The 27,554-nt window shown below is 39.0% G+C and overlaps 1 protein-coding gene across 1 annotated transcript; it reads right to left on the bottom strand.

Moving 5' to 3' along the window:
• Nucleotides 1-1,248: 1,248 nt before the first annotated feature.
• Nucleotides 1,249-20,163, bottom strand: GPR37 (G protein-coupled receptor 37). Its single transcript, XM_080818567.1, has 2 exons — nt 19,037-20,163; nt 1,249-2,577 (listed from the first exon to the last, which is right to left on the bottom strand). Exons 1-2 carry the CDS (start codon nt 20,060-20,062, stop codon nt 1,759-1,761), a joined length of 1,845 nt encoding a protein of 614 aa, XP_080674693.1. The 5' UTR covers nt 20,063-20,163; the 3' UTR covers nt 1,249-1,758.
• Nucleotides 20,164-27,554: the final 7,391 nt, after the last annotated feature.

A 27,554-nucleotide genomic window follows, 5' to 3' on the forward strand; every position in this document is an offset into this window, starting at 1 on the left:
ATAAGCGAAACCATATGATAATTGACTCTCTCTGCTTGACTTATTTCACTCAGCATAATCTCTTCCAGTCCTGTCCATGTTGATAAAAAAAAGTTGTATATTCATCCTTTCTGATGGAGGAATAATACTCCATAGTATATATGGACCACATTTTCCTTATCCATTCGTCCCTTGAAGGGTATCTTGGTTTTATCAACCTTTTGATGGACTAACCATCCAATTATCTTACACAGCCTTTCACAATCTCCTCTAATTTGGTGGGCGCTCTCTCTCTTCTCTGACCCATCAGAGCACATTACACCTCCATAACAGGTCCCAGATTATACCATTGTTGTTTACATATTTTATCTTATTCCTGCCTTTTCCTCCCACTCCTGCCTGGTTTTGCAAAGTCTGACACTAAGCTCTGGTTACTTTTATTTACTACAGGTAATAGCACAGAGTGTTTTCTACATTATGTGCTCAGTCAATCTTTCTCGATTTATAAAGTTGACTAAATATCGTGAGAGATACTGTGGAATCACAATTGTTGATATGCTCAGAAGCTCAAACCAACCCTCGATAAGTTTTCCAGAGATCTATTACAGGGATCTGAAAGAAGACAATGGTGCCTTGTTTTCATTCCCAAATCCCTAGAGGCAGGCATCCTATACAACCATTGGAACTTAAACTGAGGGGAATCAAAGAATTCAAAAGGAGAGGGTTAGTTTTTTTGTTGGAAGCTTATGGAATATCAGCTTAAAGGTAGTATTTGAATATTCAAGTGTTCTAATCAAGATATATAAATATTTTACTATTCTACTACTGTACTTTCATTTTCTTAAAGAAATTAAGTCACACAGACTTCACCAAGTTTGTTTTTTAAAAGGAGAAAAGCTAGAATTCAGAGTGCTTCAAAGGTCAATGTTCAGAGGAAATTAGATGACAAGTGCATGGTGTTTTTGTCCTTGATTCTGCTTATAATTCGTAATTATTATGTAGCTCTACATGCTAGTTCAGAGATAAATAATAATAACTCTGCTGTCTATTTATTTGTATTTTATAAATATTTGGAAAGAATTTTACATCTGTATCTGAATATTAAAAATACAAATTTGTCTGAACATACAATATAGTTTTATATGACTCATGCATATAAAATAGTACTATTAGGAAAGCTGTTCTATAACATGGTGATTACTTCCTTAAAGGAAAATAGAATTTTAAAACAATAAGGCTGATTTTAAATTGTACGTAGAACCAGTAATTGTGTATTTAAGGCAATTAAAATATTTATTGAATCTTGGTTAAAAGTAGATTGACAATGACATTAAAGAATAAAGCATAATTTATTTGGTGCTACTTTGTGAATGCTTCTTAACTACAAATCATCTCACGACACCATATACAATATACTTTCAATCACAACTCAAAATAACCTACAAAATCACATGGCTATAATCAATATACACTGATTATATTTTTAAAAGAAAGAAAGTTAGCAATTAATTAAGTTAAGGTGCAGTAACTTTTTTCAAATAAAATATTAGCACCATACCAGATAAAATGACCTAAAACTATTGGCCTCCTCATATTTCTTAAATAACTAAATATAAACATTTTTTTCAAAGCACAAATATTAATTTGCAGAATCAGTTCTACAGTAGTTAATATTTCTCTCTTTTGATGCATATTTCCCCCCAGGAGGGAAAAATACAAAGTAAAAACTTTCACAGGATATGAAAATCAAATAAATCTAACCGAACAAAACGTTGTCCTTCAGCAATGAGTTCCAACAGAAGCAAAAGTGGACATTTCCCGGCGTATGGTACTAAAAGGTGAGAGTTCAAGTTCTGTGGTATATTCGTTGTCATTGTCATCGCTGGTCACCGTTGAAGACTTCTGAATGCACTCATCACAGCAACAGCAACAGCATTCCATAAAGGCCCGACTGAAGGGTTTGCAAAGACAGAAAAGGAGGACAGGGGTGACACAGGACTTAAAGAACAAAAGGAACTGGCTGATGATATAAAGCAAGTCCATTGTCTGCTGAGAAACCCCTGTGGCCATGTAGGCAGTAACAATGTTGCAGATATTTTCAGGAATAATGCAAAATCCATATAAAATGGTCAGAGCCACTACTGTACAGTTCATCTGGCTTTCTAGCTGAATCTGTCGTTTATTCCCCCGGGTACAGGCTTTCTCTGCTTTGCGGATCTTCCTTGCTGTCACCAAAGAGCAGGTGATGGTGAAAAGTGTGGGCAAACAGAAGTAACAGCCAAAGTACCACCAGAGTCTTGCACTGTCATAGGTAAGGGCTAGAACGTAGATGGTGTCTGGTAAATCTGCGGAGACCTTGATAACACAGCGTTCCCCAGGAGTTCGGCCACTAAACCCCAAATCCTCCTTGCTCAGCTGGCGGAGAACAACTTCTGGAAGTGCTAACAGTAGGGCACCAACCCATATAACAGCAAGCTTGGCAGTTGTTGAAGAACAGTTCTCGATCATTTCATAATACATCTGCACATTGGTGGCTGCCCGGAACCGGTCTATACACAGAGCACATAAGGTGAAGGTAGTGACTCCAAGAGAAGCGACCTGTGGGAGGAACACGGAACACATTTATTCTGGGTGATCTCTGAAAGATCATAACATGAGGCAGTAAATACAGATCAGCAAAACAGGAAAAAAAAAAAAGAACAATTTCCTGGAATGAGGCATCGGTAATTGGGTTGGTGACTCTAGCTGAATTATTATGAAGATAAAAATAGGAGGGGGGAAAAAAAGAAATGTAGTGGTCCAAGGGTCATGGAGTCAAAAAATTTTACAGTTGGAAGGACCCATTATTTTATTTTTATTTTTTTAAAAGATTTTATTTATTTATTTGACAGAGATCACAAGTAGGCAGAGAGGCAGGCAGAGAGAGGAAGGGAAACAGGGTCCCTGCTGAGCAGAGAGCCTGATGCGGGGCTCGATCCCAGGACCCTGGGATCATGACCTGAGCCGAAGGCAGAGGCTTTAACCCACTGAGCCACCCAGATGCCCCCCATTTTATTTTAGAAAAGAGCACAGACACTCCAATAATTTCAGTCACCACAAAAATGCCTGCCACCAGAAGGTCCAGATAAGGAGTAAGGACAGTTGAGTGTATCACATTTTCATTACTGAAAAGGCTGGTCATGTTTTCCAGTGTGCGGGTCAATAGCATGCCCCCCACACAGCAAACCTTCAAGACCTTATTATTTCCAACAAATCAGATGAGTAAAGATCTCCTCCAATTTCTCCTAAATGCAAAATAAAGTGTTTTCATATTATTTTCAAATGCATGCACTTATGGAAAACAAGAAAGGGAAATTCTCCAGGAGTCAAAATCAATGAAAAAACAAATGCCAAACAGGTCCCGGACCCCTCCCCCTCCATGTTGCATGCTTGCCCTAGGGACATCTGCCAACCCTGATGAGAGTTTCAAGTTGGTTTTAGTTAGATGATGGGGCAGGTGCCCAAGTACACAAAGGTAGGAAACAAATCTAGAGCCAGTGTACGTGAGGATTAAGTCAAAGATCCCTTTATGAATTGGGAACTCCCTGAATAGTGACATCCTCATGGGTATAAAGAGAAAAAAATAGAGGGACATAGTAGAGAAACTTGTCTGCATTATATGATTTGGATCTAGGTGAACTGGAGATAAAAAAAGAAGAGCAAATTCTAACCAGGAGGCCAAATTTACACTGGCCTAAGGCCAGAACTCACACCATCTATGTGGCTCCAAAAAAAAAAAAAAAAAAATATATATATATATATATATATATATATATATATATATATATAATTTTAAATTGTCCCAGGCACCTGGTAGAAGAAAACACAAAACCTCTCTGGAAGAATGCACTTTAAAACAAGGTCTCAGAAATCTGCAGATAAAATTTGAGGGAACATGGATTCACAATTAAAAATCACAATATGCAAGAGACAATCCATCACTATGAACTTATGTTGCCAAAAGAAGCAAGTTACAGGATCAGGCAGGCATAAAATAAGTACATTTATCATGAAATAAGTACACTTATCAAATTTAAGGTTATATGAGATACTGAAAGAATGTCAAAAGATAGGAGATATAAAAAATAACCATGAAAATATGCAAAAAGGAGCCAGATACAAGGTCTAGATGTACCAGCCATAGGAAAATTTCAGATCAGGAAACTTTTTGATGCTGACCACACAGAGCATTGTATCCAAACTCTTATGTGCATATGGCCCAGACAGCTAAATAAATCAACAACTAAAGGTTAAGAACCAAAAATATGTACATAGTTTTTTCCATAGAGAATATAAATACATATTCCTAATGTAAACATACTATCATTCAGTAGCTCTTAAAATATTTACAAACATTCTACACACTCTCTAATGGATACACAGACATGTATTCAACACAAGCATACATTTAATGTTATGGACTCTGGCCCAAGCACTCTGCTAGATACTAGGAATATAAAACAAGAAACAATTATTTCCCTCAAGGAGGTCATAGTCAACCAAAAGGGGGAAGGTAGTTCTCAAAGTCACAAGATAAACACAGTAATCATCTGGGAGCATCAAATTTACTCAGCTATTTACAGGAAATTGAAGTAATTTAATGTTTAATAAATGTCATTATATATCTAAATAAAGACAATGAGAGTAGACGGTAAAATGTTCATGAGGTTTAAGATGAAACAGGAGACTAAAACTCTAGATGGAAAGGATGTTTTGGGGTGTACCCTAGGCTCTTGGGTATGTGCATTCACTCTCCTCTGTCTGCCAGTGGGAATGTTTAAGAAGCACAGCTACAGGTCATGCCTTGGCAAAGGGGCAAGGAAACATATATATAATGCTCTTGTCTAATTTTTTAGGACTCAAAGGGATCATCATGAAAAAAGGAAAACCATTTGTCATAACAATTTTGACACTCAACACATTAGTTGTTTATCTCCTACACTCAAGCTGTCACTCTTTCCAGAATGATGGCAACTTGCCTCGCGGATTCTATGAGAGTTCCAATGTCAAATGTTCTCCCCTTTTTTTACAAGCTAAACATTAGTCAGTGTCTACCGGTTCCACTACAGAAAATAAGAACATTGCACCCATGCCCTGACTATTCTCATAACTCTTAGTGGAGACAGTCTGAAAATGAGATATAATGAGAGCTTAAGTGAATGAAAAGCAAAACTGAAGAAGTATGACTCACAATCTAGATCAGGGCAGATCAAGACGACATGGTTGAGCTTATAACCATGATTCTTGTACAAAATCTTGAGGAAAGTTTCCCATAAATACCGGTGTAAGAAATAGCCATCCAGTATGACTGCCATAAAAAGTCATCTCTCCATACACCTCTTTATTTTATTTTTTTTTTACACCTCTTTATTTTTTTAAGATTTTTATTTATTTATTTGACAGAGAGAGACAGCATGAGTGGGGAGGAGGGGCAGAGGGAGAGGGAGAAGCAGACTCCCCACTGAGCAGGGAGCCCTATATAGGGCTCAATCCCAGGACCCTGGAATCATGACCTGAACTGAAGGCAGACGCTTACCTGACTGAACCTCCCAAGCAACCTCCATACAACTTTTTCAAATTAACTTTGAAATTAATGAATTGTTCACCTTGGTGGAAATTTATTTTGCCTCTATGAAAGAGAGTCAAAATAATTCTAAAATTGAGGTCCACACTATGCAGCTGTCTTAAGATCAGATTATTACTCTTCTTAATGTCAGTAATTGCCATACTTTGCATGGAAATCTGAGGACTGGCTATTTTCTAAAGGTCTGCATCAAAAGTATTATTTAGAAATTGCAGTACTTTATGGTTTTTGAAACTTCACATTTATATACTTTTCAAATATATTGATTCATTCCTCTATAAGAATGGCAGGGGGTGGGAGGTTGGGGGAGCCAGGTGGTGGGTGTTAAGGAGGGCACGTATTGCATGGAGCACTGGGTGTGGTGCAAAAACAATGAATTCTGTTACGCTGAAAAGAAATTAAAAAAAAAAAAAAAACCGTATGTCCCTACAATCCCACCTCTGGATATATACCAAAAGGAATAAAAAATGATATGAAATCAAATTTGAAAAAAAAAAAGAAGAACATAAACAAAACCAAAAAATCCTCAAACTATCAAATGTACACAAATCCTCAGCAAGGCTCTCTGTGCCGTCTTCACTAACGCAAATCTTTGTGCACATCTCTCTGTCACCCACGTATCCGGAGTCAGTCCACAAATAACAAAGCTATAGAGCTTTATGCCGTGCATTCTCTCTTCAAATTATGAATAACATTTCTACTGAAATGATAGCTTGGTAAGACAAAAATACCAGCAAGTCTGATGAGAGACAATCTCTTAGAGGCTTGGTACATCCATTTCTTGGTCGTTTTCGATCATTATTTACAAAGAACATGCAACACTCAAGAGATAGCATCTTCTCCTTGATTACTCTCCTTATTTTTAAACACATAGTTTTAAAATCTGGACGAGGGGCACCTAGGTGGTTCAGTTGGTTAAGTGTCTACCTTTGGCTCAGGTCATGATCCTGGGGTCCTAGGATTTAGCCCACATTGGGCTCTCTGCTCAGTGGGGAGTCTGCTGCTCTCTCCGCCCCTCCTCCTGCTCTCTTTCTCTCAAATAAATAATAATAATAACAAATAAAATAAAATCTTAGAAAAAAAAATCTGGACCAATTATCACAAGAGCTAGCATTTATACACCTAACTCCCAGTCTGTTACAAAGCATTTCATGAGAGGGAATAGCCAATGAATGTGGGTGGACATGTATTAAGACGCGTGTGTTACATTGCCTCTCCTTAGATATTTATAAACTGTGCTGCATATCCACTTTTAATTAGAAGATGTTTGCTGCTTCAAAAAGCAAAAAATGTTTTTTTTAGGTTCAATATATATTTCATTACACAGGATAACAAAAGCCAGGGCAAATTTTAGGCAAGATTTACATGTGCTCCAACTTTCACTCAGGAATTCTATACTGTACTTCACATGAAGATGCTTAGCTCTTCAGCCACATTCCCGAAAGCTTTCAGACTGAGCACCAAATGTGTTTGAAAGAACATGTTTGATCTGCCGTCCTCTCGACGCATCACAGATTGAGGGAAGCTTCCCAGGTTTCATACACACATTGCAGGAGGCTCCTGGACCCCGCTTCCTGTTGTCAAGTCGTGCTTCTCTCTGGTGGTGTTCTCCTCAGCTAGGAGCCAGCTGAAGCAGGAAGGTCACAAGAGCGAGCGCCTCTGAGGAAAAATGCTGCCCCAAATGCAGATAACGCTTACTACATTGTTGCCAACAGCAACCGCAGCCCAAAGGCCAGTCCTAGATATCTCCTCCCTCCTGCTGCCACCGCCTGCAGTGCTGTTACTTCAGATAGTTTTCTGCAAATTCACTTCTGCACATGATTTTATGATGTGAAAGAGCAAGAAAGGTACAAAGCTCCTGCTCAGTACTTTCCCAAATTATTTATAGAAGGCTTTAAACCTTTATAAAGAATCAACCTCGGAAATTAATTGATAAAAATCATCTGGATCTTGGGTGTGGCTAATTTCTGCTTTTTCTGACATAAAATCTACCCATGCAATTAAAATTGCTAAACGTTGGGGTAACATGAGAAGATTTCAATCACAATTTTTAACTCTATTTGTTTACTTACAGCTCATTGGAAATTCTACCCAGATGAATGGGGCAATTATATGCAATTATAAAACTGTGTCATAAATGCTGGATCTTCCGCATTTAATGACCATATCTGATTGCTAAAATTCAATGTCACTAAGAAATTTGCTCTTGGGAATAAATCTAGTAAGGGGTAGTTTTTTGGAAGCTACATCTGGAGAGATGGAATGAGTAAGATGCAGTCTCCTATTAATTAAACTGCAGTGGGAGAAATAATTAACATCCACAAAAGCAGAACTATAAACACTTCTCTAATAGACAAGACTATTAATTTTGAGAATCAAGATCAAAGGAAAGCTAGAAGCAGAACTTCTTAACTATTTGGGGAAGAGAGCTATAGAGCATTTTGAGGGTGTTGGCATCAAAATACACAAGCAAAGAGAATCAAAATAAACAATTCTAAAATCCTTCTTTCATACCCCAATGCCCTGCTCATCTCTGTATCCCAGAGGAACAATGGTGCAGTGCCTTCAGCCCCGACCCAGTCAACATCCAGAGCGGTGAGGCTGTTGGCCGCTGCAGCCACCTGTAGCATGGTGTCCAGGCATGGGACAGACACAGAGTCCCAACCTGAGTACTCAGGTGGGAAAGCAGCAGCTGTGCTGCCGAAGTATTCTTCCCACTGTCCAAGTTCTACTTCAATACGAACATCAGGCCATGAGAAACCCTGGGCCACCATATTCACTTTGTACTACATTAAATTCCCGTTCACTCAAAATGATAGGAAGAAAGAACACACTGGACGCTTTATGGAAAACCGTAAGTAAGGATCTTGGCAGGAAGACCCTGAGCTATGTTTTAGCTGTTGCTCCATTTCTCAGAAGCTTACTGAAGACAGACAAACAAGAAATTGTTTTTTTAAAGTATTATATTTTTTGTTTTTTAGAGAGAGACGGAAAGAGAGAGAAAGATAGAGATGGTGGGAGAGGGGCGGAGGGAAAGGGAGAGAGACAATCTCAAGCAGGCTCCATGCCCCGCGTGGAGCCCAGGGCAGGGCTGGATCTCACGACCCTGAGATCATGATCTGAGCCAAAATCAAGAGTTGGACACTTAACTGACTGTGCCACCCAGGTGCCCCATAAGAAACCACTTTGAATAAGAGTGAGCTATAAAGGTACAACTCTTACCAAACAAATAGTATCTTTTGCTAAACTTTTTGATATAAATCAGTGATAACAATGATGGGGGGAAAAGACCAATGTACTTCCAAGCAAAATTTCTTTCCTATGAAATTGAGTCACCATGCTTCAGTACAGTGATGGGACTAGAATACACTGATTTTTATAAAATAGGGAAATTTCTAACCAAAGTCATGACAACTATACTACAGCCTAACTTACATTTTACCTCGAAAAGATGTTTAAGTACATCTATTTCTGTGCTGTCCTTTGTATACAAGTAACTCACAAAACAAGGGCATTATTGTTAAGAAAACCCATTCATTTGGACCATGAATGATAATCTGTTGTAAGTCTGTGGTTACAGGCCTAACAATCAGTCAGGAAAAAAGCAGGAGGAGCCCAGGGTAGAGTTTCCTTTGAAACACTAAATGGCTTGGGATTGTACGCCTTTGGCTTCCTCTTGCATTTTCCATAATCCTTACCCTTGCAGCACTGCAGGGCAACTTCTCCAGGAAAGACACTTCTTTGATCACCAGTGGGGGAGCGTGTTTATCAGAGCCTCTGCTGTGAATAAGATGGTCTTTATCAAAAGGTCTTCATTTCAGAATGCATGCAAGTCATGATACTAGGGTAGGAATACACTTCCATTAGTGTTTCCAAACCAAAACAGAGCAAGTGGAAGAGATCTGCCTCACCCCTTACAAGCATGCATGGATCTCTAAAATGAAATAAAGCTATTTACAGCCACTCTTCCACAGTCAAAGAGAAGGCTTCTTCCCTTTTTCAAAATTAGATTTAATATGACACACCCACATATCATATATATCCATTTATTTCAATGATACCCAACATATTTCATCTATACTTGATACTCAATGTCTTGGAAAAACAAAATATTTGAAGGCATCAGCTGTCCTTATAGTCTCATTCTCCACCTTCCACCCTCTTGCTTAAGCTTGGTAACATCCTTATTTTAAAAACAATTGAGACTATTTAAAAGCTAACATACCATCTCCAAACTTGTATTGATTTTATAAATCTTTCTTTACTTTTGTAGTCCCACCTTGACATAAAGTTTCCTACCAGTTGTGACATCTGATCTCTGCAGCCCAATATATTTCTTTTGGAGAAAAAAAAATTACATCTTGTCTAAAACATTATAATTTCATTGTAAATATGTCAATGCTCATTAGTATAAAAAATACCAATGAAGCAAGATTAACATCATTTGACGTAAGAGGGAAGCCGTCTATTGAAATCAACAGATCTTAAGGAATCTATTTATTCTCAATAATAGTATTTATCCCATGCCCATTGTCCTTGGTATTACTGTAATGTTTCTAATCAATCTTAAAGTGACCTGGAATTTCTGCTATTCACCTAGCGGTTCTGATGAGTTTCCAAAGAACAGTGATCAATTTTCACCAGTTTTCCTTTGTTCTTAATGACATTAGTCTGCATGACAGTAAATCTAAACTAAAAACACATTCCTCATCCATTTGTGGTTGGGTAATTATGATTTGAATGACACCAAGAAATAATATTTTAAGACAAAATTTCTCTGCTCTTAATCAAAATTCCACCCTTGGTAGTCTATTAAGGAAGTGATAATAATATTAATTCTTATTATTAATTATTCTTAAGTATTCTTATTATGAAAAATAAAATTCTTCCTTCAACCCTCCTATAAAAGGCACGTATCTCTAAATCTCAAAGCTTGCTGTGAGTTCACAGATGCTTTTCTCAGATAGGAGATATTTGAACCCAGGAGAAGACAATGGAGGGAGGAGAAAAGGCCCTGGGGGTGGGGAGTGCTGAACAGAAAGTAAAAAATGGCAGCGGGGAAGGCAGTCATGGACCTAATGAAAATGACTCATTCCAGTCCTGGCTCAAATCACTGACCTTGGCCTTGTTAATGCTATAACCATTCAAGTGTGCTGACAAATAACATTAAAAACTATCATAAATTCACAAACCAAAAGTATTCTGTCTCAGGAACAAGCCTGGCAGTGTGATTATATCCTGTGTTTTATAGAAGTTTTATGGAAAGTATGTATACCTACTTTTCAAATAGAGAGACCCATATCTGAGATTGCAGCAACCCCATTCTCCATTCTACCTTGAAATTTTAGATGAGATCATCTCCTCTGGCACAAAGAATATCATTCTGATTAGGATACTTAAGAGTTAGTCTTGGCAATAAGGTTGAGTTAATTACTGGACTTAGGCAGGTCAATTCTTGGGAACTAAGAGGACCAGAGGGTCCCCAGAGGGTGGGAGCAGGAGTACAATGTCAGCCTGCCCCTCCCTTTCTGCACATAGTCCACACCCCAGACACAGATCCCTATGCTTCCAATGTGACACTGTTAAATCTAGTAAAGAGCTAGTCAAGGTGGAAACATTCTATCAAGATCCATGTAGCATAAAGGTAAAAGGCAAGGTAGATAGACCTTCACCTACTCAGCCTGGAAATCATAAACCCAGATCTATTTTGCTTTCCCAGGCATACTTGCATCCTTTTTGCTGTTGAAGGATGCTTTGTTGATATAACCAGATATCTTGGCAGTTCTTGGGAACTCAGGATAAGTCCTCACCCTGATTTTGTGCTTGAAATATTAATCCAATTTTGAGAAAGTCCATTGTTTATGCTTCCCTTTCTATAACAGGGTTAAAGTATCCATAATAGGGTTTAACCTATCTCCCTTTTCAGCCTTTCTTCCTAGATTCTCTAAGATCAAATTAATTTTTTTTAAAGATTTTATTTATTTATTTGAGAGAGAGAGAGCACGCGCACAAGCAGGGGGAGGGGCAGAGGGAGAGGGAGAAGCTGGCTTCCCACTGAGCAGAGAGCCCAATGGGGGACTCAATCCCAGGACTTGAGGCAAAGGCAGACACTTAACTGACTGAGTTACCCAGGTACCCCTCTAAGGTCAAATTAAATAATAGGTACATTTTTGAGATTTTCAGAAGAATAGGCCTCAAATGTACTATTATAACACTGTTAGATGAACCATTCATTAAAGTAAAATTTTAAAATTTGACTTAAGTAATTCCTTATGGCTAATAAGGACTAATAATTCCAAAGCAGAGACAGTCATCATAAGCATTGTATTCTAAATAATAATTCAGAATTTTGTGTTCCGAATGAAATTTCTAGGGCTGTCCCATCTGCCAATTTATCTTGCCAATGATTTTTATGGGCTTCCTATCCCACAAAAGATTGAGAAAACAAGAAAGCAAGGATCAAAATATTTTCATTTTTTTATCTTTTCACCATGGATCTAGGCTGTATAGAATTTATAAAGACTAATAATATAAATATGATAGAAAAAGAATTAAGAGTGAGCACCATTTTCACTTGAAGTAAGTTCAGTTCCCTTGAAGTGAGCACAGTTTTCCCTAATAATTTCACATTTCCCTAATGTGAGCTGACTCATTCCAGGACCCACTCCTGACCTTCCATAATGCCTTGTTTTAACCTCTAGCATAGTGCTTACTACCCTGTAGAACATTACTTTACTTCTCCATAACTTTAAAAGCAGTAATGCATCTATGTTATTCATCTCTGGAAACTTTCCCTCCTTTACTCCCACTCCTTCTACTCCCATCCCTACCTATTATCATATCCAACAGAGTAGAAAAGCTCAATAAATGTTTGATGAATAAATGGATAGTAAATAAATGAATGAATGATGACATATGTGGAAAAGTATTATAGAAAATAATGAATTATTCAAACTATTCTTTAATCAGTTATTGGGTGCTAGGGTTCTGCATATAATCCTTCCAAGCTGAATGCCAGCAAGTATCTCTAGAGGGGAAGTAAAAAAAAATCCATTTCTATGTGTACTTTACTGACAAGATTTAGAAAAAAATGACATTCTCAGTATAGTCACTAGTTAAGGAAATTATTTAAATTTTACATTTGAATATCATCAAACTTTTCCTTCTTATACAGAACCCAAATTCAGTAAATTTCACCATACACTGTTCAATAAATGGCATTATAAATAAGAACTCATTCTATAACTTTTTAAATCTTTTCTGCAAAAGTCATCAGCTAAATATTTTTACTTGCATGGGAATGTAGGAAATGATTATAAAGGGATTAACAGGAAGTCATAAAATATTTGCTGAGCACCATTCGCATACATTGAGTTTATTTTCCCTGAGAATATTATTAGTGACTTTCAAATTGCTCATAAAACTGTAAGTTTCCACTTAAAAGTCCATCAGAATATGTAATGGCTAATCCACAACTCAAGTGAATTTACCATCTGTCCTGATAAATGTGCTATTACTTGAGTGTAGTGGTTCTAGGGAACCCTGTGTGGCATCGCATACCTGGATGGTAAAACATCTTCAGCTTCCAGAACCCTTCCTTTCTTATCTGTCAGTTCTAACTACAATCTAAGGCAATGAAAGAGCCATCTGTTTCACTCAGTTTAAAACCAGTATTTCTAATGCCATTGGAGAATCTGGCTCTTTTCTTCACAAAACATCGTAGGTCTTTCCCAAATCATCCCTGGTCCAGAAGCCCTGGTGAGATGCATTCCCTTTATCCATCCTCTACCCTGATGCAGGAATCCTGTATCCCAGTAAAATAAAAGTACAGTTAGGGGCGCCCGGGTCGCTCAGTGGATTAAGAATAGGACTCTTGTTTTTGCCTCAGGTCACGATCTCTGGGTTGTGAGACAGAGCCCCGCCTCGGGCTCTGTGCTGGGTGTGGAGCCTGCTTAAGATTCTCTCCCTCTCCTTCCCCCCCCCCACTCATTCAAAACTTCCAATTAATGTCCAAATAGAAATAAATATTTAGTGGTGGATCTGAATCAGATGATACACCGACTGGCTGGCTTTCATCAAGTAATGAGCAAAGATCTGTTCCAGTTGCCACATTTAGTGCCTGAATCATTTGGCTTTAATCATTTGTAAGATTCTTAAAGGAATGGTGTGATAGGGAACTCCTATGCTGGTCTCCTGTTGCAGTCCACACCCAGACCTCCATATATATCCATCTCTCTCCTTCCCTCTCCCTTATCCCTCTCTTCTTACATACAACTGACACTTGGAGTACAGTTCTCTTTGTTTTTGTTTCTTGTTTTTTTTTTCTGGTGACTATTTGATAAGCCAGTTGAAAATGATGTGTCTATTAGGATGGCCACCATCCACTCAGATTCTCTTCTCTCCTATCCCCTTTTCCTACCATTCCATCTGCCCTTGATCCTTAAGGGACTTACCACTAGGCTACAAAGGCATCAGAATCCTGGAATAGAAAGAGAGAAGTTATCAACTACAACATTTCTCAGTATGTTTCCACTCATGGCAACATTAAATATGATAAAACTACTTTCTAGCAACAGACCCTGGAAGCTGGCTACTCTCCCCAAGCCTTATGCCAACAAATTGAAATAAAATAAGAGTTGAATGTAAATTGCAAAGACATGCAATTTCTGCTGAAGAAATGCCTCCTATTTTTCTACACAAACCCAACTCTCCCCAAAATTCCACTATCTCCTTAAGATTATGCTAATACTCAAGCTGTGTGTGTGGTGGGGGAAGAACTATGGTAGAGGTAAAGAAGGCAGAAGGGAAGACAGGAGAGAAAATTGAGAACATTTCTGAAGATTAATAAAATTAACTGTAGTGTAGTTACTATGGAAAACAGAATGGAGATTACTCAAAAATTTAAAGGGGTGCCTACGTGGCTCAGTTGGTTAAGCATCTGCTTTCAGCAACAGGTCATGATCCCAGGGTCCTGGGATTGAGCCCCACATTGGACTCCCTGCTCAGTGGAGAGCCTGCTTCTCCCTTTCCCTCTGTTGCTCCCCCTGCTTGTGCTCTCTCTCTCTGTCAAATAAATAAATAAAATCTTAAAACAAATTAAAAATAGAATTATCATATGATCTAGCAATTCCACTTTTGGGTATTTATCTGAAGAACATGAAAACACTAACTTGAAAAGATATGCAACTCTATGGTCATTGCAGCATGATTTGCAATAGCCAAGATATGGAAACAACCCAAGTGTCCACTGACGGATGGACAAATGGATCAAAAAAATGTAGTGTATGTACATATGTATGTTTGTATATGTGCATATATACAGGCACACACACATATATACATACACTGGAATATTATTTAGCCATAAAAAATAATGAAATCTTGCCTTTGCAAAAACATAGACCTCAAGGCATTTTGCTAAATGAAATAAGTCAGATGGGGAAAGGCAAATACCATATGATCTCACTTATATGTGGAATAAAAAAAAAAACGACACACACACAAAAATACTAAGCTCATAGATACAGAGAAGAGATTGGTAGTTGATAGAGGCTGGGAATTCTTGAAGAGTATCAAAAGATACAAGCTTCCAGTTATAAAATAAGTCATGGGGATGTAATGTACAACGTGGTGACTATAGTTGATAATACTGTATTATATATTTGGAAGTTGTTACAAAAGAAAAGTAGATTTTAAAAGTTTTCATCATAAAAAAAAAGAATGTTATAACTATGTAAGTTGACAGGTACTAACTAGAGTTATTGTAGTGATCATTTCACAATTATACAAATACCAAATCATACTATGTCATGCACCTAAAACTAATATAATGTTATATGTCAATTATACCTTAATAAAAAATAAAAATTAATTGTGAATAAAAGTTTAAAATAACTAAGAAATATTAAAAAATAAAAACTGGAAAAGATGAAACAGATTACTATCAGAAAGGTAAATTATACATTATAAATCAGTAGTAAGATGTGTGGTTAAAAAAAAAGAAAAGCCAACAAATAAATATAAGTAAAAAGTAAAGAGAAGGTAAAATCTAGATCACAAGAGGAGATAAAACGTCAAATAATTTTCAGAAGTCTTTGGCCAAGAAGAAAAAGATTTGGTGGGGAGAAGATTTTTGAGAAAGTTTATTATTTGCAGTGTCTTTTACCAGGCTAAAACACTTTGTGATTTTAAGAATATAAAAATATAACCTACATAGCTTAATTTCATCACTAAAATAATCACCTTTGACACATTAAAAAGGGAAATTGACTCAGATGATTGCAGTTTTTAAAAATCTAGTGAGTTACCAACTCTGGAACTTACTGTTGATCTATGAGAAGCAAGATGAAACTTAAGAATATAAAAAGTTATAAATTTCATCATACAGCAAATGATGTTAACTGGGCTTATTTCTTCCCTACCCATTGGATATAAAAATCTTTTTTAAAAGATGGCAAGGAGCAGACATAAAAAGAGAACAGTCATTGGACATTCTTGCCTCATAGATGTTTACCTAATAAGCAAACTTGAGTTGAGGGTCTGGCTGCCACTGACCAGGTGTAAGTGCTTAGGATGATCATTTCTCCTCTCTGGGCCTCATGTTTCATCTTTAAAATCAGGGGGTTGGATCAGAGTGCCATCTGGTTCTAATTTAACCTGAGAATTCAAAAGCCACTGGGGTGTAGCCCACGGCTCCTGACCCAGATTGCCCCCCCACAAATTCCTTCAGGTATGAAGTGTTGGTTCCCCCCCGAGTGCTAGGACTCTTGGTGGCTGGTGGCTCTCAGGTGCATCCCTCTCTAGGAATTGCCCTTCAGAGACATCCACCCAGATCAAGGTTATGGCCTCTTCCTGGAAGCAACTTCCATCCAGTGACTGGTCCCTCAGGAGACATAAAGTCTGGGCTGTCTTGCCTCAATTCAGGACATGCGGCAAGGCCCTCCAGCCAGGGACCTCCTGTGGTGTCAGCGGAGGACTCTGGCATCTGGGTCACAGTTCAACTTCTCCCTCTGCCCAGTTCTACCTCCTTCATTCCCTACTAGGTGTTGAAGATGAGCACATGTCCCAGTAAAGTTCCTGCAAACCAAACGTCCACATTTGGGTCTGTTCTTTTGGGAACAGGATATGGAACAGGCACTAAATCTCTCTTGTGTGAAAATAACGTGCCTCCTAGAGGCAGAAATGTTTGACTTTGAAATTTGGATTTTATTTCCTATTCTCATCATCAGGAATTACAGAGCTGATACTACTATCCAATAATTATTTCCACAAAACATACTAATGCATTATAAAATTATTTCAGAAGAATAGGATAGAAACGTAGAAACACTACATCTTAAGATTTTCATTCATTACTTTAACAGTAAGAATGCATATTACAGTCTAATTTTTAAAGAAAAAAATAGTAAATTTTTTTTCTAACCTTTGCTTCTCTGAGGAAAATAAAGTGTAGTACTGATAACTAAAATAAAAAGCAGGGCTATAAAGAAGGGGGGAAATGCAGAGGGAAAAAAATAACAATAGTTGTTTTAATAAGAAGAAAGGTAAAAAAAATCTTAAGGAGCAGAGAATTAAATTTAAAAATGAAATAAAAATGAAAACATGCATTTTAAAAAATCCTCAGAGTTAGAGAGAAAGAAAATTAAAAGACATACATGATAAATACCATCACTCAAAACTCATAGGTCTCATAAACTAACCAAAGTTTTTATATTCTTTTCTGAATTTGGATGGATTCCTTTCTTTCAAAGTTTGTTTTTTTTTTTTTTTTTTTAAGAAATGGGTAATCTTTTTTTTTCCTTTCCCCAGGTGTTTTTGTTTTTGTTTTTGTTTTGTACTCTTTACATTGTTTTTTTCCTCAACTGTGTAAAGGCTTCATCATGCCCAGTACATTTTGGACAAGACACTACATTTCTCTGTTACTGGGGGTAACTCTCCTGTTCACCCTGTAGTTTACTTTTGTCTCATTCTTGCATATGTCAATTTCTTCTGCATTATGCCAGCAAACAATAAAGAAATCTTATATCTTGACCTTGAAAAGGCAACTGATAGACATTTCTCCTACATAAATTCAGCTACCTCCCCTGCAATTCAAAAACAAATTGTCTACCCAATAAATTAGATATTTCAGAGCTACTTGGAGCCTGGCAACAAGAGAAACCCTAGGTCTTGGTAAAGTAGCAACAGCTGATTTAGTCAGCATGGAATGATTCTGCATCTGATCCCTGCCAGGATAACAGAGGGTCTTATTTACTGTCTCTTCCCTTGATTCTTCTAAGTAGGTACTGTTTTCTGTTTACTTATCCCCTAGCTTTAGGCCCTGGAACAATGTTGAACATAGTGTCACTGGCTCTGGTGCCAGACAGGATCAGGGGCTCTGGAATATTTACAGTTTCCCTTCTTTTGCTTCCATAAATGAAATGGGCAGTCTGAATGGAGGAAATCAAGGGCCAGCTGGCTACAAACACAACTGGCAACAAAGCACTTGGGATCCTTCCAAGAGCTGGTGTTTAAAGAGAGGCCATTTAAAGAGCAAATTCCAACTACCATAATAACGGTTCAGGACACTAGCTGTAAGATGAAACAATAAAATTTTACTCAGCAATATTTTTGTTTCCAAAGTTTGGAACCTATTATATGCTCCCTTCTTTTTAAGAAAATTTTCTAGTCTTAGTCAATCCTTAAAAGACCAATCCATTACATCTTAACAAATGACAAGTATATATTATATACTTTGAGAATGTATATATATGAATTCTGTGCCACAATGGCCAAAGTGTTATTTTTGCTTAAGCTCATTCCTATAAAATCAATAAAACTGTTAAGAAATTGAGAAGGAAAAGGAGAGAAATGAGAAATGACATAAGAATTTAGATGGGATGGCATGGCAGACAGCCAAAGGACACTTAAACTAATTTGGGAGGTTATTAATATATCATGAAGCCAATTGACAAAGGCAGATTTCCTTTGTTAAATAAAAAAATATTTCCATTTTGGTATTTAAGAAAAATTCAATAATCTTCATGGGGAAAAAGCATGTTGGAGTACTACTCAATAAACAATACATGGTTTTTTGTTGTTGTTGCTGAGTCCTGGTAATGACAACCATAGACTGGCTATTAACCCTAGAATCTCTGATAGGTGCCGAATCAGAAATATATATGAATGCCATATTCAGCGAGAGAAACTAAAATGTAAATAATTCTATACATGATGAGACCATAATCATTTCACAATCCAGGAGCAGATGAGTTTGAAGGTGAGCCAACAAAGCTGCCTCTCTTTTTCAAAGATTGAGAAGAGAAATGGAGGAGGGACCCAGAAAAAAAGTAAAGGGTTTCATCAGCTAGGTATGTGCGAGGCATAGCTGTTCTGATGCTATAAATCCCAGAAACGGGTAAAGCCAGTAGTTTGAGACCCTCTGGAGGGCATTACCTCGATATAGGGCACAATCTTGCAAGAGAAGTCCTCCAGCAGCCACTTCTTGGTCAGCTCGTGAAAGATGACGAGCGGAAGACAGAAGAAGATGATGAGAAAGTCCCAGAAGGCCAGGTTGGCCAGGAGGGAATTGGAGATGCTCCGCATGTAGTAGTTGTGACACACGATGCACATCACCGCCAGGTTGCCAATGATGCCAGTCCCGAAGATCACCACAGACAAACACATGACTGCATAGGCTCCGTATGACTCCTGGGTCAGCGGGTAGAAGGGGTTCTTTAGTCGCAAGCGCCGGTTTGTGCTATTCCCCCGGCGAGAACCCCCGCGTTCATGGACCCCTTCCCCTGAGGACCCATTCTGGGCCAGAGCCCTGCCAGGGGGTGCGATCGTCCGCCCTTCGTGCCCCGACGGTCCATTGACCATCTTGGATGGGGTGTCGTGGTGGGAACCCTGGAGTTTCCCGCCTCTCCTTGGCCAGTAATAAAGGTCGCTGGCTCCGGGTTCTGTCCTCACACTCTGCTCTTGACTGTGCCCAGAAATTCCAGCGCCTCTGGGACCCTTCTCTTTCCCCTCTGAGGTCTGAAGGAAGAGTTGGAGAGCCGGAGGGTTCCCTCTCCCCAAAGTTCCAGGGGGCTCCTGACCCCGGGCACCTCTCCACCTCCAGGCTCCAGACGACCTGGCTGGAGGTCCCGAGGGTTCCGCGGCCCACGCCTCAGCCCCTCTTCCCGCACCTGGGTCACCGCTCCGGGAGGCCCTTAGGTTCCACAAGGGCGCCGCCCGCACTGCTGCCGCCTGCTCCTCCTCCCTGGGCGCACGGGTTAGCAGAAGGTCTTCTGCAGAATTTCCCAGTCCCCACGCGTCCCTGCTGCGACGCTGGCTCAGTGCAGGTGAACAGTTTTCCCCCGGGCAAGTTTCGTTCCTGGGCGATGGAGCGGACGGGAGGGCAGGCGAGGCAGAAACCTTGAGCAGTAGCAGAAGCAGCAGCCGCAAGGTGCGGACGAGAGGCGCGCCCGGGGCCCGCATGGCTCGGTGAGGGCGCACCCGGCAGCCGCGGTTCCTGGTTAGGACCGACACCTGCTGCCTAAGTTGCTGCTGAGAGTTAGACACATGTCACAACTCACCCCCGCCCGGGCAGCGAGGGACGGGAGCTTACGGGGAGGTTGGGGGATGGGTCTTGGGTCACAAACCCTCCCCCTCTACAAGCCTTCCTCTTTTGGCTTTCCGTGCATTTCTGGCCAAATCCAACCCGAGCGCTGCGTATCCCCAAGGTTCAGAGAGGGAATCGCTGCTCCCGGTGGCTGACCTTGAGAAGTTGCAACAACACCTGACTGTTGATTAATGTTGCGACTGGGAGAAGCCCGGACCAAGCCCCACGTTCCTCCCTGCCTTTGGGTGGTTGCCTTCTTGGTAACAGTTGCTCTGCCTATTTACATCCTTCCCATAGCGCTTTATCCAGTTGGTAACAGTTGCTCTGCCTTTTTTACACCCTTTCAATACAGCTTTATCCAGTTGTAAGCCGAGGTCGCTAAAGGGAGAGGAAAAACAAGTTGCCCTTCTTCAGATGACTGGCAGCCACAATCCCGCTCCCGGCTCGCTGGAAACAGGTAGCCAACAGCCGACGCCGCGCAGATGCGCCGCGGAAACTCTTGCCCCACCTAACCACAGAGACTTGAGAGGGTACCGCTGCCGAGGAGAAGCGGGATTCCAAACCCGCGGCCACTGTCAAAGTTGCTTCTCCTCCTGCTCAAAGTTGACCAGGGGGCGGCGCGGGCTGCAGGGCGGCGCGTCCTCGCGGACAAGGGAATCGGTGGTGGGGGTGGGGAGGGCGGGCGCTGCTCCTCGGTGGACGGTGCCGGCGGCCGAAGGAGCTGGTTGCTGCGACAGCAGGCGCAACCCGGGCGGAGAGTGTGGTGCCTGGAACCGCCGCGGGCGAGGCGGTGCATGGCCGGAAAGGGGGAGGTGGCCCGGCCTCTCCCCGCCGCTCCAGTCGCTGCGCGCGCGGGCGAGACCCAGCGCTCGGCTCCTTGCTTCCTCCCCCTCCTCCTCCGCCTCCTCCGAGAGAGGCTGGTTTGTGGGGAGACTGGATTCCCTGGTGGTTTACGACTCACTAAACCCACACACGTTTCATTCAAGCCCTTTGTAGCGGCTTTCACTCGTAGGAGCTCGAAGCCGAGAGGGAACAAGGGCGGAGGCGCGGAGCTAGAGATGGGCGGGACCCGTTAATTCCCTAGATGTCCGAACCAGCTTGACGGGTCCCGGAGACCCGTGCTCTCGCGTCCAATCCGCCGCGGCGGGTGCGCATGCCCAGGCCTCGGCCCCGAGGGAGTAGTAAGGTGAACCGCTCACCTCCTTGTATTCCCAAGAGCTGAGACGCGAGAGAAAGGAAGCGCAGAGGTTTCAGCCGTAGAGAAAGGGCAGTTCCGACAGTGGGACGCTGAGTGAAAATGTTCAGGATGCACCATTCCCTTTAACACTGAGTTAGGAGGAATGCTAACAAGGGTTACTTAGAACGCTCGGAGTACAAAGAAAGTAGTTTTGTTTTGTTTGATGAACTAGTGGGAAATGACAGGTGGACGGAAATTAACTTGATCACAACTGCCAGTATGGCTGACCATCTTTCCAACCTTTACAATAAACCCTCCACCCCTGCCACAATTGTTCAGGGTATAGTTAATAAGACAGACAAATATAATACAAAATAGACAAACGGGTTCAAAGAGAAAGTGATACAGGAAGAAATAAATGCATTTTGAAACGAAAAAAGGCAACATCTAGAAAAACAGGGAAAAATACAATGAAAAATATGATGCCAATTGTGGCAAGTATAGAATAATGGCCCTCCAAAAGATGTCCACATCCTAATTCCTAATACCTGTGAAGATTTTAGCCTTATTTGGCAAAAGGGACTTTGCAGATGTGATTCAGTTAAAGATCTTGAGATGGGAAGAGTATCGTGAATTATCATTCAGGTGGGTCCACTGAAATCACAAGGGTCCTTACAAGAAGGAGGTAGGAGGGTCAGAGAGATCTGGGGCAGTGAGCCAAGTAATGCTGGCAATCTCTGGGAACTGGAAAAGTCCCTGACTGCTCATTTTAGACTTCTGACCTCCAGAACTATAAAATAATGAATTTGTGTTAAGCCACTAAGTTTGTAATAATTTGTTGCAGCATCAATAATAAACTAATATACCAATTAATCATAAAATGTAGACAGCAGCAACAATTTTATTGAAAAATATTAACTACCAAAAATAGCTCAAGAAGAATTTTTTAGGAACCTAAAGATAACCGTAACATTAAAGAAATCAAGTCATTCATTCATTATGTTCTACCTACCCAAAAGCACTACACATTATCACATCCTAAGGAGTAATTATGCTTTATATGAAATGTTTCATAACTGCCCGATTAATTTTATGAAGTCATAATAACCTTAATATCAAAATTAGACGATGACAGAAAAAAGAAAAAAAGGGCTAATAGCACTCATTTATACATTAACTAATTCATTTACATACAATATACATACATACATACAATTATCTCAAGTGCATTAGTCCATGAAACAAATATTCTGCTCATGTTATACAGAAGAGCACTGAACAAATGAAAGGTCTGCTCCCTCTGAATTTATATTCTCTTGGGGGAGACAGATAATAAACAAGTACATATACAATATGTCAGGTGATTATTACTATGGAGAGAAGAATGGAGAGTACGGAAATAGAGTAATGGATGGGGAAAATCTGTTCTTTTATAAGGATGGCCAGTGAAAGCCTTTCTATTAAGGTGATTTTTGAATACTTATAAACATATAATTCAATAATCCCAAATAAAAGCCTGACAAATTCAACACCACCTGTTTCTTTTTTTAAAAAAATATGGCATAAAATAGGGCTTATCCCAGAAATGTCAGGATAGCTTAACATTTAGAATATTTTTTAATGATTTATGAAAGCAAGCAATTTATGAAATTAAGGAAAAAACATATTAATCTCAACATGCAGGAGAAGCATTTGGTTAAATGCAATCCTCATTCATTATTAAAACTATTAGCAAACTAGAAATAGAAAAAAGTCTTCCTTAATATAACAAATGTTAATTTAAAAATAAAGCAAACATTAATGTCAAAATAGCAGAAACATTCCCTTTAAAATGAAAACAAGACATGGATCACTTCTTCTATAATCAGCACTGTACTGAAAATACTTACCAATGAAATAAGACAAGAAAAATAAATAGTTGTAGTGAAGAAGTACAATTGGTGTTTTTTGTAGATTAGATAAGCCTATATACAAAATTTAAAGTGGATTAACATTTACATAGGTACTAGTTGTAACTTACCAGATATCAAGACTTACATAACAATGGTCACAAAAATAGCATGATATTGGTGCAGGCAGGACCAAAGACACAAATGAAGTAGAACAGAAGACAGGGAAGCATGCATAAACTTATGTGAGAATTTGATATAGCAAGAAAACTGCCATTACAAAAATGATAGTTGAACTAGTCAATAAATGGTACTGAAATAAATTGACAATCTATTGAGGAAAAAATAGTTATATTTCTTTTGTCATGCTATATATAAAATATATTTCAGAATAAAGATCTCAATATGAAAACTAAGTATTTAAAACATTGAGAAGAAAATATAGGAAAATGTCATTATGAAATAAAAGTGGAAAGGTTTCACAGAAGAAAAAGTATAAAAGATAAAATGATAAATACGATTTACTTAAAGTTTACCTTTCTAAACCAACAAGGAAACCGTCAGCAAAGTTAAAATCAAGCTACAGAATGGGTGCTGGCTGTGGTATAGAAGAAGTAGTGAGATCTAGTGCTGCTTATTGGTGAGAGAAAAGTCTAGCTCCAGTGGGTCATTTAAAGACCCAAAACATGCTATGGTCCAGGTTTATAACTGCCCACTAGAAATATCTTATAGTGTGCCACTTGAGCACACTCGCTCAAAGCTGAATTATTATTACACAGGTGATCATAACAAAATGATAATTTCTATGAATTTGCAAGCACATTGGTAAAACTCCTGAGAGGACTTTCCAAGGTGGCCCTCCCAGTAGTATCCCTGTTTTGGAACATACTTATAAAATCTTGCTCTGGGGCTAACAGGAACAAATATGGGAACACTCACACATGTTGTGGTCTTGACGTTCTTCACTATCATTTTATCATTTTCTCTCAAGTAATCTTTCCACATTCCACAGAGATCTTTGGAATTTACTTTTTGGTCTGCAATGGGACAAAAGGATTGGCTTCCAATATCTACAAAAACACCTGGAAATATAAGAAAAAAAGATTAACTTTAAAAAGATAGACAAAGGAATCAGCAAATTTCACAGAGGAGGAAACCTAAAGGACCATTAAAAATGTGGAAATATGGTCAATCTAATAATTAGACAACTGCAAATTATTATAACAATGGAATGCCATTTTACCTCTATTAGACTATAAAAGAGAATGTCAATATCCAACTGTTTGAGAGGACAGGAAAAAAATGAGAGCTGTCATAATCTGCTCCCAGAAGAGAGTAATTTGTCAATACCTTAGAATGTTGATGATGTTTATACCTTGTGAATATGAAATACTACCCATGACAATAAGCCCTAGAGGAGCTCTTGATGTGGGCATAAGGAAATATTTATACTTGTTTTTAAGAATAAAAAGAATGGTAACGTTGCAAATGTCAATCAATATAGGAATGGAAAAATTAATTGTAGTATGTTTATAAAAAGGAGAAACTAGATCTACACATATCAACAAGGCTGAATCTCAGAAATATAAATGTTGGGGGGGAAAAGCAAGATTCAATGTCAGCTATACTATGCTGCCATTTATGTAACTCTCAAAAAGAACACAAAACACTACAGTAAACCATATATGATATATCATAAAAGTATCAAATATATAAAAGGAAAAATACACATCAACTTCAGAATATTAGTTACCTCTCGGGATAGAGGGATGGGAATGGAATGAGAGTTTCTACTCTAACTGTAATATTTTGTATTTTGTTTCTTTAAAAAAAATTCAGGAGGAGGTAATTTGAGTTAATTATGGAACAAGAAAAAAGTAGTTGCTAAAATAAAACCAGAGATATTGCCTCCCCTCTTACCTCATTAGTTTGAAGTTTGGGTTTACAAAAGTAAACCTTTTACTCTAGATCACAATAATGTGTCACTAATTTTCACCTTTATCCAGAAAGGAATCCAAACTCAATAGGGAAAAATCCCTTTGCACTCCTCCCAGAAACCCACTGTAAGAGACACATGCTTGGCCAGAGGAGGGCATCATTTTCAGAGTGGAAGCTACAGAAGAACTAAGGTATCCAGCTTGGGGAGTTGCTTAGGAAAATCCTGGAGGAGGGACTGTCTTTGCCTGTCTGAGATGATACCTCCTAATTCAGAAGTAGCCCCCTCTTTAACCTGAACAATAGTGCCTTTCTATTAGGAGGGCGGCCAAACCCTGGCTCCTTTAGTAAAGGCTTGTTGTGGCCATGAATAAGACTATAGAGAGCTTCAGCCACCCTGCTGGAGCCTGGGACAATGTAATCATTTATATTCTTGGAAACCATTTTCTGATCTGTAAAACAATGATAGTCATACCTGCTCTCAGCTCTGCCCACCCAAGCCAATATGATGATGAGGCAAACATAAAAAGACTTCGCAAATTGTACAATATTTATCTTTGTTCCTCTTACTATTCAACTATTTGTTGCTACTAGCAAAATTTAAATGACTTCAAGATCACGTATGCCATGAAGGAGATCATGCTTGATAAGTGAAATTCTGAAGTAACAGAGTTATTTTATAAGAAAATTGCGGAAGGGGGCACCTGGGTGGCTCAGTTGGTTAAGGACTGCCTTCGGCTCAGGTCATGATCCCAGAATCCCGGGATCGAATCCCGCATCGGGCTCCCTGCTCAGCAGGGAGTCTGCTTCTCCCTTTGATCTTCTCCCCTCTCATGCTCTCTCTCACTGTCTCTCTGTCAAGTAAATAAATAAAATCTTAAAAAAAAAGAAATAAAAAGAAAATTGTGGAAGGGGCATGTGGGTAACATCCTCAGTTAAGCAGCCAACTCTTGGTTTCGGCTCAGGTTGTGATCTCAGGGTCTTGAGACTGAGCCCCCAGCCGGGCTCTGTGTTCAGCGTGGAGTCTGCTTAGGACTGTCTCTCCCTCTGCTCCTCCTCCCTCCCTCTCTCTCTCTAAACATAAAAAAATTTAAAAGAAAAAAAATTGAGAAGGCGTTCACTTCAAAAAGAAAAACAAATGTCATTGAAATCTTTTCCCAAAGCTTATCTCACCTGTAACTAGTTTTTGAAACAGAAATAGTTACAACTCATCTATTTCTGTAGTTTCTACTACAGAAATATAGATCATAAAGTATGTTGGCAAATTATTGTTTGGTTTACATCAGAGATCATTTATCTGGACAAGAACTGATTTGAACATGGATTTTTCCGTGTCAGCATTATACCGGGTTTATACTATATAATATTGATTTTTTAAATATACAAAACAGAACATCTAAATTATTACCTATCTTGGCATTTCTATACAATCTATTACACTATGTTTAGTGTTTGGTGTGCTAAAGTTAAGACACATCACAAAAATCAGAGAAATGACTATTTCATCTTTTAAGATACATCACTGAACATAGAAGTTTTACTTAGCATCCAATTCACTTCTCAAGTAATATTTTTTCCTTTTGGCTTCAGAGAATTCAAAAGAACCATTTCTGTAAAAGAAATTATAACATGCAACCGATAGATTATTATTTTCTGAGATTCAAAATATGTCTTTTTTTACAGTTTGTTGCTGCAAACTCTGTTGCTAAATTACTAAATGTTAGTTTGGTAGTTTTTCTTGACTACTTACTCTATCCCTTCCCTTTGCTACACACGAGAGCCTAACTAGAATTAAAGGAAAAAAAAAGTACTGTTTGGGATAAAACACTAATATGATTATATCTATCTTAAAAATAAAACATCAATATTAGGGGTGCCTGGGTGGCTCAGTGGGTTAAAACCTCTGCCTTCAGCTCAGGTCATAATCCCAGGGACCTGGGATCGAGCCCCACGTAGGGCTCTCTGCTCAGTGGGGAGCCTGTTTCCTCCTCTCTCTCTGCCTGCCTCTTTGCCTACTTGTGATCTCTGTCAAATAAATAAACAATTTAAAAGAAAAAAAAAAAAAAAAAACATGGGCGCCTGGGTGGCTCAGTGGGTTAAAGCCTCTGCCTTCAGCTCAGGTCATGATCCCAGGGTCCTGGGATCAAGCCCCGCATCTGGCTCTCTGCTCAGCGGGGGACCTGCTTCCTCCTCTCTCTGTCTGCCTCTCTGCCTACTGGTGATCTCTGTCTGTCAAATAAATAAATAAAATCTAAAAAAAAAAAAAAAACCCCAAAATATCAATATTAAAAATACTTAAAATTTTAAATGAAATAATAATAATTAAAATGGTACTTTATTTATACCAGAAAAAAATATGTAGCTGTT

Source organism: Martes martes (assembly GCF_963455335.1).
Source record: "Martes martes genome assembly, chromosome: 11".
Taxonomy (NCBI): Eukaryota; Metazoa; Chordata; class Mammalia; order Carnivora; family Mustelidae; genus Martes; species Martes martes.

Excerpts from the sequence above, each read along its gene's own strand:
- GPR37 (XM_080818567.1), bottom strand. The coding sequence starts at position 20,062 with ATGCGGGCCCCGGGCGCGCCTCTCGTCCGCACCTTGCGGCTGCTGCTT. Across the intron at positions 2,578-19,036 it reads AGATTGTGCCCTATATCGAG|GTCGCTTCTCTTGGAGTCAC; the intron begins GTAATGCCCTCC and ends TTCCTCCCACAG.